The sequence below is a fragment of the Ambystoma mexicanum genome, chromosome 5q (genome assembly GCF_040938575.1).
Source record: "Ambystoma mexicanum isolate Mex_15411 chromosome 5q, UKY_AmexF1_1, whole genome shotgun sequence".
NCBI classification, from domain to species: domain Eukaryota; kingdom Metazoa; phylum Chordata; class Amphibia; order Caudata; family Ambystomatidae; genus Ambystoma; species Ambystoma mexicanum.
Genome location: NC_090933.1, coordinates 349,112,042 through 349,128,455, shown reverse-complemented (window position 1 = coordinate 349,128,455; position 16,414 = coordinate 349,112,042). Strand labels below are relative to the sequence as shown.

The window sequence follows — 16,414 nt, the reverse complement described above, 5'->3', positions numbered from 1 at the left end:
TGTCTTTCTTTGGAACAAAAAACAGTGATGCTCCTGCTGGAGATTTGGATGGTCGTATGGTGCCATTTTCAAGGTTAGTATATAGGTATTCACGGAGGGCATTTTTCTCGGGTTCTGATAAAATGAACATCCTCCCAAAGGGGATCACAGCTGAAGGTTCGGTTTCAATAGCACAGTCTTCTGGTCTATGAGGAGGTAAGGCTTGAACAATAGCAGAAGAAAACACATCAGAGTATTCCTGATAAATTTTAGGAACCTGGATGATGTTTGAGACCGAGAGTGGACCTTGATGGTTTGCTGAAAGTCCTTCCGCTGGTGTCGGAGCGGGGTCCAGGGTTAGGCAATGAGACATGCAATGTTTGGAACCCAGGAACAAGGAACCTGCTGCCCAATTGATGTATGGATTGTGTCTTTTTAGCCAGGGCATTCCCAAAACCAATGGGTAATGGGCGGACTTTATGATGTCAAACCTTATCTTCTCTCGATGGTGGTTTATTGCTAGCTCGATTTTCTTAGTCTGGAGGGTTATTGGTCCGGAAGAAAGGGGTCTCCCATCAATTGCTTCTACAGGTTGCATGACATTCCGGGATTCGTAGGGAATTTAGTGTTTAAGGACCCATTCTTGGTCTATGAATATTCCCATAGCCCCATAGTCCATTAATGCCAGAATGGGGTAGGTGTTCTTCTTGGATGGCGATAGGAAGGCCTGTAAAATTAACAGATTGTTCTGTCCAGGAGAGTTCAAGGATGGTATAGATGTGGAGCCATTATCTCTCTCCCGAACCTGCGCTCCATCTAGGATCGGGAGCTGGCGTTTCCCGAACGCCGTGGAGCAGCTATAGGACACTCTCTCACTAAATGTTTGTCCGATGCGCAATACATGCATAAGCCGGTATGGATCCTTCGTAATCTTTCTTGGGGGGATATTGGTCCACGGAAGGCCCCTAATTACATGGGTTCAGGTTGGTTAATGGCGGCAGAACTGTCTTCGGATTTCGTGAGGGTCTCTATGGGATTCTTCTGGAAGGGTAACTTGGTTTTCTTTTTCTTTGCCTTCCTTTCCTGTATGCGAAAGTCAATTTGTAGAGCAAGATCCATAAGGGCCTGGTATGAACTTGGACGTGCCACCCTGGCCAGTTCATCCTTGATGTCTTCGTTCAACCCTCTTTGAAAGAGAGTGAAACAGGCTTCAGAGGACCAGTCTGCTTCTTTAGCCAATTGCTTAAATCGTGTAACATATGTGAGCATATCCTGGGAACCCTGCTGGAAATCGAGAAGGCGTTCATGAGCAGTATAGACCTGATCTGGGCGGTCAAACATGGTCTTAAGTGCTCGAATGAATCTGTCATAATCATCCAGGAGGGCATCTCCAGCATTAAGTAATGGTGTGGCCCAGGTTAATGCATTCCCAGTAAGGTGTGAAATAATAAAGCCCACTTTAGCCCTGGGGGTGGAGAAATAATGGGGCTTAAAAGTAAAGTGGACCAAACAGGAATCTAGGAATCCACGAAGGTTCTTTGCTGACCCATCGTATTTGTCAACAATGCCGCCCAATAGTACGCTCTCCTTTGTGGCAGAATCGCGGGATAAAACCAATTGCTTTAGCGCCGCATTCTCTGCCTTTAGGTTTTGTACTTCGGTCGTTAGTTCCTGCATGCCGTGCATAAGATCCTGAACGGCCGCCTCCATGTCTGTATCGACTTCGGTCAGGTGGCGTCTCAATCTGTCACAGGTTTCCCCCTTTCTCACCTGTTTTCGCTGCTTGATGGATTCCGTTGTAGAAGTTTTCTTCCTTATGGTTCGGGTCTTGTACAAGCCCGATCGGCCGTCTTCGGCTTCCAGTGTTCGTTCAACTTCTTGTCCGGGATTGATAGTAAACTCCAGGAAATCCAGGAAGAAAAATAAGGAAAGCACTCGGAGGCGGGTGCATGGATTCCGGGAGAAGGTTGTGTAAGAAGGAGAAGGGATAGAATGAAGCAAAGGTCCGGGAACCAGGAAAGCAACAAAGTTCAGAGAAAGCGAACTACAGAGCACACGTCTAGCCACAGCTAACAGTAGCGTTGAGACGCACGGAAGCGCGTGGGTGTGGCTATTTTATCGAGCGTGCTGCAATGAGCGTGAAGGCTGGCAGGCAGCGTTCAGTGATTGCGGCCATGTTGGTAGTACAACAGAGTGCAAGCCCCGACGTGACAGGGACCAGGAGGCCCAGAAGGGGCGTGTCTGATGGGTCATGACACAACATCAAAAGAAATGTACAAATTGCAGCTCTGTCAGGGGAACCCTTAGAGAAGGCCCTATACCAACTACTGCGTGACTATCGCAACACACCTCACAGCACAACTGGGAAAACACCATCTGAAGTAATGTTTGGAAGAAACATACGCACAAGAATACCTCATGTTATGAGCCTGGATGAGAGATATAAAGGAGATGCCGAGATGAGGGAACATGACACAAGAAGCAAGGAGACCATGAAAAAGAGAGCGTACGAGAACAAAAGAGCCTGTGAAAACGATCTTGAAGTAGGAGACATTGTGATAGTGCGACCCCAAACCAGGAATCATGTGCCCGCGTTTGATAACGAACCAATGACTGTAAATCACGTGAAGAGATCCCGGGTTTCAGCTGAAGGAGAGAAAAGAGGAATAACACGAAATTCTTCACATTTCAAAAGGATGCCTGGAATCATCACATCCAGTTTGTCAGCTGCAGAAACAGAACCCCAAGGGTGGGGTCCTTCCATACCTGCCTAACCTCCGGATTTAGCCCCGAGACTCAGTGTTTTAAAGCTCTTCTACGGGTCTCCGGGGAAGAGCATGAGATTCCTTGATTTTCCAGCCATTCCTATATCTCCACTAGATTTGTGTATCTCCCTTACCAGCAAGTAACTGTGCCATTCAGCACGTCTTAACAGTACATCTGACAGGAGTAAACTGTCCATCCCGAAATGAGCTCATGTTTGCCTTCAAAACTATTTAACTGTAATGAAGAGCACACGTTACGGCCTCTGCTATGGCGAACACATAACGCATGTGGATTAAGAAAATAAAAGCTATTGTGGCGTGTGGTCTCAAGATTCCTTTATCACGTTAATAATGCACATAGTTCACATACACATTCAAATCTGAATCTATATATTTATGATGGATTCTTTAATATGTTTCGCACATTTGGTGCTTATTACAATCCTGGGAGTTTATAAAACACATAACGTACAAAGTAAAATATATTTAGAACATGTGGGCGTGGCCTAGCAAACATGTGGCCCGGGCGTTCCAGTGATTTAGATCTCTGGGTTTTTCATTCTGGAATGTAGGCAGGTATGGATCCTTCCTAGAGGGTGATGGTGAAGAATCCAGTGAAGAGCAGACCACCTTACCTGTGAGAGAGAGAGATGACCATCCAACTCTGCCTTGACAGAGAGGCAAAGAGGGCCAGAAATCAACCCCAGAGATTCATTGAAGAAATGAACTGAAGTGTAATATTGTGTTAAGTAAAGGGGATGTCACGTCTTTGAAGGCAGTGTCCTTGTCATGTGGAAGGGGATAGGGTTTATGGAAAAGGGGAGGGGTGGGAAGGGACATTTCAGTTAGTTTGCAGTTGAAGGAGAATAACAATGTTTTGTGTAGTCCTCCTCCGGTGTTCACCTCACCTTCCCTACCAAAAATATCTGGATTGAAACTGCATTGCTACTGGATTTTCCCAAACATTTAAATCCTCTTTAAATGCAGAAAATACAATGGTACTCAGTGGATTGCATTTGGCTTCCTTTTGGCTTAATACAACCAAAATATGTGAATTAGCAATCCTCAGCGGAACGCAATCCAATCCCCAAACAATACAGTAAAAATCCCCAAACAATGCAATCCCCAAATAAATCCAAAAGCAATGTATTGCATTTGGCTTTCTTTTTGCTTAATGCACCTGAAATATGTTAATTAAAAATCCTTCCTGTTAGAAGCGATCCAATCAATCCCCAAGAAATTCGCAAAAAATCCAAAAACAATGCAATCGCCAAACAATCCTAATAACTATAACCCTGAAAAGAAACCCCCCAAAAGCAATACAATCATTGGGTCATAGTCATTTGGGTACAATGACATGAAAGTGGAGCAAGGTTAAATGGTGTATTATCCATTTTAAAGCATTTTTTTAAAAACACACAACACCAGCTTTTTATTCTATTCTATTTATTAAAAGAGGCACAATGTGGTTCAACCTGGAACTGTGTACATAGCACACAAGCATGACTATAGCAATCCCAGAACTGGATGCTTTACAATTTGTGGACATGCATGGATTAAAAAGAAGCAATACCAGCCCAGGAGTGAAATGGACAAGAGAGCAAGGGAGTCAGGTAGGGACCCAGCTCAGTGAGCAATTGTGAAAGAGGTACCCAGACTGAGCCCGGCTAGGAAGGAAGTTTGGTGGGGACCCAGAACCACCAATGAGTCAAATGGAGATCCGGGGCAAGGCCAGGGAGCAAAGGAGTCAGGGTGAGAACCATGTCCAGGGAGCAAAGGTGAAGGAGGGACACAGAACCAGCCCAGGCAGCCAGATGGGCCCAGGGGAGTTAGGTGGAGTCCCAGAACCAGGCCTGGGAGCAAGGAAGTCAAATGGGGACCCAGAACCAGCCCATTGAGCAAGGGGGGGCAACAGACCCAGCCCAAGGAGCTGGGTTATGGAGGGGCAGGACCCATCCCAGGGAGCAAGGGGGAGGTGGAGACACAGACCCAGCCCAGAGAGTAAAGGCGAGGGTGACGTAGACCCATCCCAGGGAACAAAAGAGGGGCGACCCAGGAGGAGCAGAGGAGAGGGAAAACGCAGACCTAGCCAGAGCGCAAAGGGGAGGGATACCGGCACATGCATCAAGAGAGTCGGGGAAGGGGGAGGAAGGGACCCAGCCCCAACGCAGGGAGAGAGAGGGCATCCGGTCCGGGGGGGGCAGAATAAGCCCAGGCAGCAAGGGAGATCCCCTGAACCAGCCCAGGTAGCATTTTATTATGCAGTAACTAAATGTTTTGAAAAATAAGACTACTTTTTGCATTCCTTAAATTGGTACTAGACTTGCGTAGAAAAAGACAAATAGGGTGCCTTCGGCTTCAGTCGGTAGATCCAGTGGAGAGTTCAGCGAAGACCATTTCCGCTGCTTTAACGGATACATTTTGAAATGCAAAAAAGAAGAATTCTGTAGAAATAGCCTGAAAAGAGCTAGCAAAAAAACATCTAACCAAAAGGTAGATCTTGAATGGAGGTGCTCATTAAGCATTATAACTTTTCTGAAGATGTGCCTGGCACAGCAATGCATGGATGAAAGGAAGCACAGTAGACAATTTGCATTGTACAATCTCCAAATAAATATATTAAACATGTGTGTTCTGAATGGCATTATGTACCTTTTATAGCTTCTTGTCGATGACAATCCAATGTTAATCTTCGCTTTTTAGCCATTTTGCTACATTCAAAGTCCAGCAGTTTGTTCAGCAGGTAGCGTGCCAAGTGCTTTTCTCGCTTTTTTTGCCATCATCACAATCTCCCTTGGTTTCACAGGGCTCACCATGAAGTATGTAACAAGATGACTTTTCCTCTGTGCATATAAGAAATGAAAAATGATTAGATATCTCAAAACTGAGAATCTAGATCAAGATATGGTAATTATTCAGATTTCAATATTTAATAAACCACATCCACAAGTACATTCTCTCCTTTTGGTGGTCTGTTTATCTTGTTTCCTTACTGTTTTTCTAATTTTCTGCCTAACTGGTTATTTATTTACATTGTATCGTGCTTCAGTGAAACAGCTTTATAAGCAGAATACATAAAATGTTAGCACTATAGGCTTAGGCATATAATTATTGCAAATTTATCAAGGGTATCGACCACAAGATTGCCAGGGGAAGAGGGGAGAGATGAGGCAGGAGGAAGACTAAGATTTCACTTACTTGCATATTGACTGAGAAAATACAGCATTTATTTTAATAGGGGCGCCAACCAACTTTCCTTTTTATTCAAGGGGTGCTTACTTCTGATGCTGTTGCTGGACCAGGACTGGGATCAGGCACTCCCTGTTTCCGGCCCCCCTCTTTTTCCACTAAAGGGCCAGTTCCAGGCAGTGTTCGATGGCCATTTTCTAATGCAAATCCATTCTATCCTAGTACACGGAAATAGTACCACAAACATTACTATTGCACATTCCAAAAGCAACAAATGGCACTTCTTATTGGGCAATGAAAGTCAGCATAAAAAATAAAACTCACTACCTATTGATAGCTTCTAGTTTGACGCAAATGGTTTAATTTTATCTGGATATTCAAATTTGTTGAACACTATGTTTACAAAAAGCTAGTAGTCCCCTCTGACATGGGGCCAACCCCCCGAGGACAATGAGCCGTCCATGCACACACTGCCCCACGCATGGTCATGCCAGTGTTTCTTCAAGGCAGTCTTCTGAGAGTTAATGACTTAATTGGAGTTTTAAACCCACTACTGGTGTAATAAAAATGTGTAAGCCAGGTCTGCCTTCAGCCACACGATTTAGACCTGGTGTGGCAAGCTTGCCGCTTGAGCTAGTTTGCATTGAGAGGTTGTGAGGTGAATAGTAATTGCGGTGACCAGAGACCAAATTCCCTTCTACCTCAACTGCCCCCACCCCTCTTCTCCCCCAACTGCCCCAGCCCTCTTCTTCCCCAACTACCTCCCCTTCTGCCCCTACCCTTTTTACACCCCCATATATGCAATATCTCCTAACAACGTGCACACAATATCTTCTACCCAAACTCACAGTCCCACCCGTACAACTTGCTGGATTTGACTTCACAGACCCATTCTTCAGTGAGGAATTCTCAGTAAAGCTGAACATTTCTTGAGACCTGCAATGAAGTTCAGCAAATTCTACAAAAAAAGAAAGGCTACATGAATATAAATGGACATCTGAATAGGCACTCTTCCTCCACACACTCAGGCCCTCACACAGCACCCAGCTCACCCAACCCACACTCAGCACCCATGGCCCAATTAATAAAATAAATTAAAAAACTTCAGAGGTTATCTTCCTAAGACCCTCCAGCACCCTCCCAACATCACCCGATTACTATAACCCAGTACACCACAGTAGTTCACTCCAAAAACTGTGCATGAACCAAATAGCTAAACTACCCAACCCCACCATCCCACCTCGTTGCAACCTCAACCTGTGGGATATAATGACCCACTCAGCTGTGCTTCACCACATCACTTTGCTGCATTGGTGCAAGAAACAGCAAAATGGCTATGCTGACTCCTGTGCGTGCCAGGATCTCAAAATTGCGTTTTTACAACCACCAGAAAAATGGCTGCACCACCCTGCCACACACATTTCAGGCGGGGGAACATAGTACACACTGCAGGAATGTGCCAGTGTGCTCTGCAACATTTAACATGAAATTAAGTAAATAGGCAGCATTGCCGTACTGAAAAACACCAAAATCCCCTTCAGATTGAAACCGTTTTCACCCTTTCAAAATGCTGCTTTGATGCCAATTTCATCTGTCATTCTGAAACCACTGTGAGTAAAAAGGCCCAGTTAAAACCAACTCTCAGAGGAAATAAAAGCAACTTCATTTTCACTCATACGGGAAACACGCATTTATTTCTTGACAAAATGTATCCAGGCACAGCAGTTCAAAGAGACTTTTTACCCTCTGAGCCAGGTCAAGGAGGACTGTATCTATACTTTAGATAAGAGTCCTGCTGCAAGGAAAATGACTACAGCTGCCAAGACAGTGGTAATCTGAGGGGCTGCAAACCGAATTAAAGTAAGACATTAAGCATTTTAAAACACATAGGCTGGAGTTGCAAGCTCTCGGAAACCTGTAATTCCAGTTGTCAGCTATGAAACTCCCCCTAGGAAGGGAGATACAACCTAAATTCAGGACACTTAAGTGTGAAGTACCAGCTTGAAAAACTTTAAGAGAGAGGCCCCCCTTCCTGCTTGGAAGAAAAAAAATGCCAGTTGGTGTTAGCTGGGAAGAAAAAAAATGACAGACAATGACCTATTTGTCTTAAGACTATTTTATAAAGAACTTTAAAAAGACTTATATCTCAGCTGCCAAAATTGGTAAAAATGTGGAATTTTCACAGTGTAAAAGTGGAATTGTTGGCTGTGTTTGAAAACTTGGTAGAATTTCATGGCACACAGAAACAGTGATATATGTTGTATTACCAGGAAAGCTTCAAAACAATTGGACCTATGGAACCGGGAATAGCCTCTCAACACATTTATTTATTTCATGAATACCAATAAATGCTCATTGTGACAATGCCGGATGAAGTTGAAAAGCGAGACGGCATGTAGTTGGGACCTGAAAAGAAGAAGCAAGGTAAGCAAACCGTGTCAAATGATATAACGACCGCGAGAGATATCGGCGACTCGTTAAGAATTGGCGTACGACGTGCACATTGGCGAATTAAGACCTGTTAACTATTGGTGCACTACGAGATCATAGCCGCTGGGCCAATGAGAATTAATAGGTCCCTCCTGACTGAGCTGCGAAGAATCCCTCTTGAGGAAGGATTTTGAATATCCTGTAATGATACAGAAAAGAGAGACACAATCTAGTTGAGTGGTGATACTCACCCTACTCGATGCGTATGGGAATAAGGAAACTCCCCTAATTTTGTCCTGAAGAAGGTTGTATGAACAAAGGGTCGACGAATGTTGATGTCCCGAAAAAAGACAACCGAAACACGTGTAGACGTATGTCTGTGTAATTAGAAATACACAGACGGAACCATCAGATAATCGAATGGAGGACTTTTGTGTAATGTGGAGTTAGGGTCGGAGGCCGTCCATATGTGAGGCCATTTATATTCACATGTCAAAAACTTTGATACGAATAAGCAAAAAAAAATGAACGAATGGTAGGAGTGATTGAGTATGAGTGGAACTTGTAGATATTTGTCTGTGGAAATGTTCTAGTATTTTATATGAATTTGATATGCAAATAAAAGTTTTTAGAAATTGAAAATTGAACATTTATTGGTATTCATGAAATAAATAAATGTGTTGAGAGGCTATTCCCGGTTCCATGTGTCTAATTGTTTTGTTGACTATTATATAACGCCTGAAGGACCTGGGACTGTAATCAGGCACCCCTTTGTTTTGTAATTACCAGAAAGGCATCCATGTTGCAAATGTAAAATTTTGAACATACATCCCTGGGGACAATTTGCATCTGTGTATAAAATTGGGGAATTGTAGGCCAAATCTTTAATGTGTAAAATTACCAAAATGTGTCAGAAAGGCGACACAAGGTCGCACAGACTGGAGGTTTGGACTACTCTGTGCTGCACAAAATATGTAACCTGTGTACCCGATTTACTAAGAGGTGGCAACTGCACAAATATCTGTTTTTGGCAAAATCAGATTTTCAGTAAAGGAAATGTGGAAGTTTCTTGATACAGTAAAAATCACCTCATAAACATGACATCACTTTTCTGATATCCAACCAATTGTGAGCAAGGCAGAGACTATGCCCTTACCCAATCCTATTGTTAGGGGCGTGGGTAGTGAATCCTGCACCTGTCAGATACTTTAATGATGTCATCTAGCATTATAAATAAGGGCCTCTGACTAGCACTGACACACACACTGATTCCTGATTCCTACGCAGGCGTCCTGTTCCTGTCTTCATCTTGCATCTATCCATCTAAACTCCAGATCCCAACCACAAGGCCAAGTAATTGCTGATCCTGCTTCAGCTAGGCCACAATTCTAAAATAATCCCCATAACCAAGGGATGCGCTGTGGTGTGTTGGGGAAGCATCCTGAATTTACCTGGCTTGCTGTCACTCACTGCCATCCTGATGCCCTATAGGATCCAGTAACCAGAACTGCCAGTACAGAAGAACTTTCCTTTGGTATCCAGCCCCTGCCCAGCTGATTCTGCCCCGCTGAGTTTGTCCGACTGCCCTGTGTTAGACCAGATCTGTGTGGTGATCCAGAGCGCTGACTGTCCAAAATCCAAACTAAAAGTGGACTGTGAGTATCAATAGGAACCATAGAAACATAGTAAACCTTGCCTTGCTTTGTTCCATCCCAATTTCTAAGTCATTCAATCCTTATCCTGATAACTGTAATATTGTCACAATCATTCTTGAAACCCTGCCTTTGATTCCTTGCGCTAGTGCTAACTTCTTTAATAATTTGTCTTGTGAAATCCTAAACCCTTAATCCTCCCTCAGGTAATTGGACTGGGTACGCCCGGGGGGGCGCGGAGGTGCTAGGGTTGATTCCGCAGATCAACTCCGGAGCTTACTGTGTCTCAAGCTGGTAGCCTAGCCTGAATGCCCTACCGTCAAGTAAAACTGTCCTTGTCAGAATTGATTTCTGTCCCTTTTTCGCGCCTTAATTTTCCAAAAACGCACCTCACTAGATCTTGCATAATTCACTCAATTTAACAGAAAGTTTTACACGTGTCATTTTTACTATCAATTGTTTTCAACCTTCCATTCATTTTAGAATTGTATGATTTTGCTCAATCCATTGCTTATGATTGCTTGCAGTGTTCCAGTGTTGCTCCTGTAGAGAATTGTACTTTTTTAAGGATTTTTGCACACATTCATTGTTTTATTCAGCCATTTCCGAGTGTCACTTTAACATTGAAAGGTTCAAATCCGTTTTTCTCTCTTGTTTGCGGATGGAAGGTTGGATTTAAATTTGGTTTCTTATTCCTCATTCCTGATTACCTGCTGCTTCCTCATATCTATTTAGAATTGCTTATTTGTGGGTTGAGGAATAATGCAAGGGGAAATCCTAACTTGAGTGATATCATTCCCAAAATTCAAAAGTATCTCTATTCTCTGGTGTTTTCTATCTGTGTTGCTAAAGGGTTAATTTAAATGCATTGTTCACATTCCTATTTGTTATTATCACCCAATTGGTGATTGCTGCCCCATATATTAAAAAGTGTGTGATTTTCTGAATTTCTAAATAAATAAATAAATATTGCCTTTACCAACCCACCTGGTTCCTGGTCAATCGTGACCCGGGGTATTTGAATAAGGGGTGTGATATGAGTGGTGTATCTCTCAAATATTGAACCTATATATATAATAAAATAAAGCATTTCAGTTGTGTGCTGCATACTAGGCTGAGACCAGGGTGTATCGCCTGATTTAAATCCTTAAACGAAATAGCTAAACTACCCTACCCCACCTCATCGAAACCCAAATCCACCATACAACTCTACTACAGCATACAAACACAACCCAACACCCAAACGTATGCACGCATACGACTACAGCCCAGCACCCAAACCACTCATCTTTATCTTACCACTTCAGTTAAGTTCCCACGACCCAACCTCACCCCAGATTTTACCCAGACTCCCACCATTCAGACTTATGATAGCAACTTCACTGATTAACTTCAACCTAGTAATCCACCATCACTACCCAGGCTCTCTCCAGCACCACCACGTAACCCTGTCATCCTCTCTCACCTCAGCACTACCACCCCTTAACACAGCACCCAACCTCATCCCAGCACATAAACCACCCAATTTCCAGCCTCACCCCAGAACCAGGTCCGGCCCGAGGCATGGGCATTATGTGTCATTGCCCCAGGCTCTCCACTCTTAGGGGCCCCGCAGCCACCAGCGGCCAAAAGAATTCAAAGTAATACAGGACTGCGCTGATTCCAGCCAGAGAGCTGTTTCTGGTGCCCATGATATGATATGATAGGTTATTTATAACACGCTTAATACCCAGAGGTTTCTAAGCGCGGACCCGGGGATCGAACCGGTGTTGCTCCGCGTCGTCTTGCTTCCAAGGTGAGCAAGTTGCCGCTGAGCTATCCTCCCGAGACCGCAGTGGCACTGTCCGCTTCCAACCCCCTGTGACACTCCTCTGCCACCTTCCCAGCAGCCCATCAGACCATGTGGTGCTTCACAGAACTTATCACACTCTTTGTTTTAACAGAGCGTTTAAAGTGGAAGCTCTTTACAATTAATGGTCCATTTAAAAGCCATTGTTTTGAACAAGCATTCAAAAGGGGATTTTATTCTGAAAGCACATTAAAAAAAAATAGTTTGCAGCCTAAATCTGATAACAATGAAGACAGTAAAAATATGTTAACAAAAAAGAAATCTGAACTATTTATCTAGTTTTCATGTGTTCGCTATTGCTGCGTCAAATACATTTTTTTAAAATAAAATGTCATTCACATTTCGCTCGCATCATACAAAATATGGCTTTGTCAAATACAAAAACGTGGTTACCTTTTCACATTATCTTTTGTTATGAGTCAAAGTCTTGAAAGATAGCCTACAAGTGATTTTTAATCATTTTGTGGAATTGCATTCTGGGATTTGTAGTCTTCAAGATGGGGTGAACATAACGCAATAGTTGTACTATTTTTGATTAACATATTTCTATAAGGATTCCTATTTTGCTGGAGCACTTTTCCAGTTCTATTTATAAAACAGAGTATTGTTGGAAGCCAAACGTTGGGCTGAGGCAGGAAAAGGATCAGAGGGCAAATTGGTTGTGATGCTTTGCCAGGTCAATGAATGTTGGACGTGTTTGATGGACTGAAGATGGTCTCCCTGGATTCTCACCCAGGTGGTGCATGCTATGTTTAGGAGTCTGGCTTCCACTTTGACCCAACATAGCCTCACGCTTTACCCTTGCCACATTGGGGATTGTGAGGGTGCTGGATGCCTGCTTTTGACTGGGATGGCAAAGGATTCTCACCCAGGGAGTGCATGCAATGTTTAGGCCTCCAGCTTTCTCTTTGGCCCAACATAGTCTCAAGCTTTACCCTTGCCACTTTGGGGATTGTGAGGGTGCTGGTTGCCTGTTTTTGACTGGGATAACTAAGGATTCTCACCCAGGGTGTGCATGCTATGTTTAGGACTGCAGCTTTCACTTTGGCCCAACATAGTCACAAGCAAACTCCTCAGCACCTAAGCCCTGTTTAAAACAAGCATTGGAAAAGCCACCGAAATCCTGTTTAAAACAAGCATTGGCAAAGCCACTGTAGACAATGCATAGAGTGCTATTCTTATTGCTGCAAATTGATATACCCTGAAGATAAAGCTTAGCGACAGGGCATTATTTGCTAAAGAAATAGTTAAGTGCAGTTGAACCTTTATTTCACCAATAAAATCTAAAATAAATAAACCTAAACTCTGCAAAATGTTTTACCAGATTAAAATCCTTAATAACTGCAACCAAATCGTCGAAGCAAGGTTAACATTATGATCCAACATTTAAATTCAGTAACAATGTCTGCCCAGTGTTACTGCACTGTTTTTACCAAGAAACAAGTTGAAGAAAATCCCAAATAAATCCTCCAGTTTAAGACCAAACAATCCTTGGTTGTAAAAACAATCCTAAATAAATCCTGTAAAAATGTGTGCCTGGCAGTTAGTTTTACTGGATTGTTTTTACTGAGAAACAAGTCAGTAAAAATCCCAAATAAATCCTCCAACCCAGGACAAATAAATCCTTGGTTAAAAAAATCCTAAATAAAGGCAAAAAAATCTGAGGCTTGAAAACACATCAGAAACAATCCAACAGTTGGATTTCTTTTTTGCTAGCACGCTGCATGAGGGAAGGCCGTGTGGGTTATATCGGTGGGACCCAACGTTACAGCGTGGGCTCCTTATGAGCGTCTTTTCCGCGCAAGCGACAGATTAAACAATTTTAAAAGAGAAAATTCACCCGTGAAATTTGAAATAAAGGCTGCAACCGTGCTACAGTAAAATTAGGCCGTCTTTAGTGTAAGATTTTGCTGCCTATAGGACAACCATAAAATGAATAATTGCAGTTTAAGAATGTTTGCATGAAAGTAGCGTTTTTCTTTTTTCACTGGTCCTCTCCGTTTAGCGTTCAACCTTGTTTCGGGCTATTTTCAGGAAATGGTCGGGCTTTTTCTGTACAATGTCAACAGTAACTTGATTAGCGGAGGGGTATGACGTTAGCACGCAGCGTCACATAGTTTTCACTCCTGTTTGACCAAATGATACATTGGTAAGGGGCGTGTTACAAGCTTGCCGCACGCGGAGATATTACATATGTGCTGGTGGTGATACGACTCTGTTATTTGATAGTTCTCCCTCGGTGAAAGATGTTTGTGGCCCGCAGTATCGCAGCCGATCACAAGGATCTCATCCACGATGTATCCTTCGATTTCCACGGCCGCAGGTTGGCCACCTGCTCCAGTGATCAGAGTGTTAAGGTATGTGGCGCTGCCTGGCGCGTCACGTCCTCCCGCCGGATGAGGAAAAGCGCAGCGATTGTTGGTTTTTGTGGCCCACCCCTGGCCAATAAGAAGGCAGGCTGCTCGCTACTAACAACTTGGCTGCGTTTTTAAAAATTAAAAAGTAGTACTCGAGATACAATACAGCCTTCTAGTCTGCAAACATGGTACAATGTTTATGTTGTCAGGTCCGCAATTAACACATTCGGTAACCGTTTCTGGTTGTTTAGCTAAATATTTGTAAATAATATTTAGCAGCAACTGATTGCCGGGCTGGTACCCTCCCCAAATCCCATTGCGTTGGCGGATGTTAATGTCACATTCAGCGTTTAGTACTGAATAATGCAGTTTGTTCTTTAGTCGTCTTTTTTCATGTAATTTTCTCAAAGTAATTTGTCATAGCAGTTGGTAAGGTCGTGTCATGAAACTTAATGCTGACTTTATAAAGGCCTTAACAAGTGTATACACCAATCCTTTAAGCCACGGCCTACTTAAGTCATCACCATGCTCATTGTGAAATTAAAATTGTTACTTCGTGAAAGAGATGGACTGACATCCGAAACGACTTACCCTACACACAAAACGAAAATCAACAGAGACCTAGATATGGTGATTCCCTTCCATCATTCCGGACATGGTGGCAATGATTGAACTGCACGATGTCACACACAGATATAGATAAATATGGGCGTAGATCACAACTAGATGGATCCATGGGGACCAGTTTACATCAGGCACAGATTGGGATGTAAGGGTAGGCTGAGAAACAGCAGAGACATGGGATGTAAGGGTTAGCCTGAGAAACAACAAATACAGAATTGTGGAGACTGATTTAGCGCAATTTATGGGCAGAGAGCTGAGAGACAGCCTTGTCATGCTGAAACATGATGACTTTAAGGAAGAAGTTAATCTAAACCTTGAAAGACACACAAACGGAATGTGTCTTTTAGAAAACTCCTAAACTGACCCTTCTAAAACCTCACCCCTCTTCATACACCTCTCGAACCCTAACCAAATACAACCATACATCTTAAAACACAGCAACCCGCACGCACTTCACTACACTGCAACAACAAACTCACCACACAGAGCCTTGCACAACAGCACACGACGGACACTGACCGGTTACCAGCCCATAAAGCTCAGCTAGCGATGTTAACCAAACTGAAGCTGCCAACAGCACATCACAGCTCCCTTGCTCATTATCCAAACTTTGCCCTAATAACGTACCCTAATCTGCCCCCCTTTCAGATCCGCCAGGGGACCACTACGGTGGTGGTAGTGCATGTTATGGATATCCTTTAACTTAACTTCTACAGTCTGAAGCACCCGTAGGCTGTATACATTATACTGGAGACACAGAAACAGATTATCACGAGATAGCCACCCAGCAGGTAGCTGAGACACTAAATGGTCACTCAAAAGCTATTAACGCTCCTTTGTCAGCAAGGGAATGCGATAACTCCACATCTGTATATCCTGAGGGAGAAAACAGCCTGAAGGGTTCCAGCAAATGCAGCTTGTAACAGGCACGCTACAAAGCGCACATTTAAAACCATTAATGAAAAGAATATTTGCTGTGTCAAAACTGAAGACTCCTGACTGCCAACATCGGGGCAGATGCTGGGGGCGCAATTAGGCTTGAGGGCCCATTTCATTTGAATGTCTCTGGCCCTCCTTCCCCAAGGAGGAGGGGGAGCCCAGAGTATTTTTTTAATTTTAAGGGCAGCAGCGGGAAGCTTTTCACTTAAATATGGCACCTTTACAACATCAGCTCGACACACTTCGAAAAGCTGCTCCGCCATGCTGGATGGCAGTGGTGCTCAACATAAGTGAAAAGCTCCTCTCAGGCAGAAGGACCTTTACACTTAAGGTGGGTGCTGCTGCCGCCCAGCATGGTGGAGCCTTTTATTTTAAGTGTGGTGCCACGGGCGCTGACACACCATCAAAAAGGAGACTTTCAAAGGCTCCTCTGAGCTGGCATGGCAGGTGCTATGGCGTCCTATGCAAGTTATAATTTGTTACCCTGGCCAACCGCCCAGGTCCCCCATTCCTAAGGCCATCCCTGGCTGTTAAACTGTTTGCTACCATCTGATAATCTTCACAGTTAGCCTCAAAATAAAACATATTTGTGTTTCAAAGCTTAATACACAACCATTATGCTCTTAACTG

At 43.6% G+C, this 16,414-nt stretch overlaps 1 protein-coding gene across 3 annotated transcripts in view; it reads left to right on the top strand.

Moving 5' to 3' along the window:
- Window positions 1-13,950: 13,950 nt before the first annotated feature.
- Window positions 13,951-16,414, top strand: part of SEH1L (SEH1 like nucleoporin) — a 937,063-nt gene continuing 934,599 nt past the window's right edge. Inside the window, exon 1 of one of the 3 annotated variants that reach the window (XM_069620827.1) lies at window positions 13,951-14,221. In XM_069620827.1, coding sequence (XP_069476928.1) covers window positions 14,111-14,221 — 111 coding nt within the window. In that variant the 5' untranslated portion in view covers window positions 13,951-14,110. The remainder of the gene's footprint in view (window positions 14,222-16,414) is intronic. The other 2 variants (XM_069620826.1, XM_069620825.1) reach the window with 2 other exon arrangements.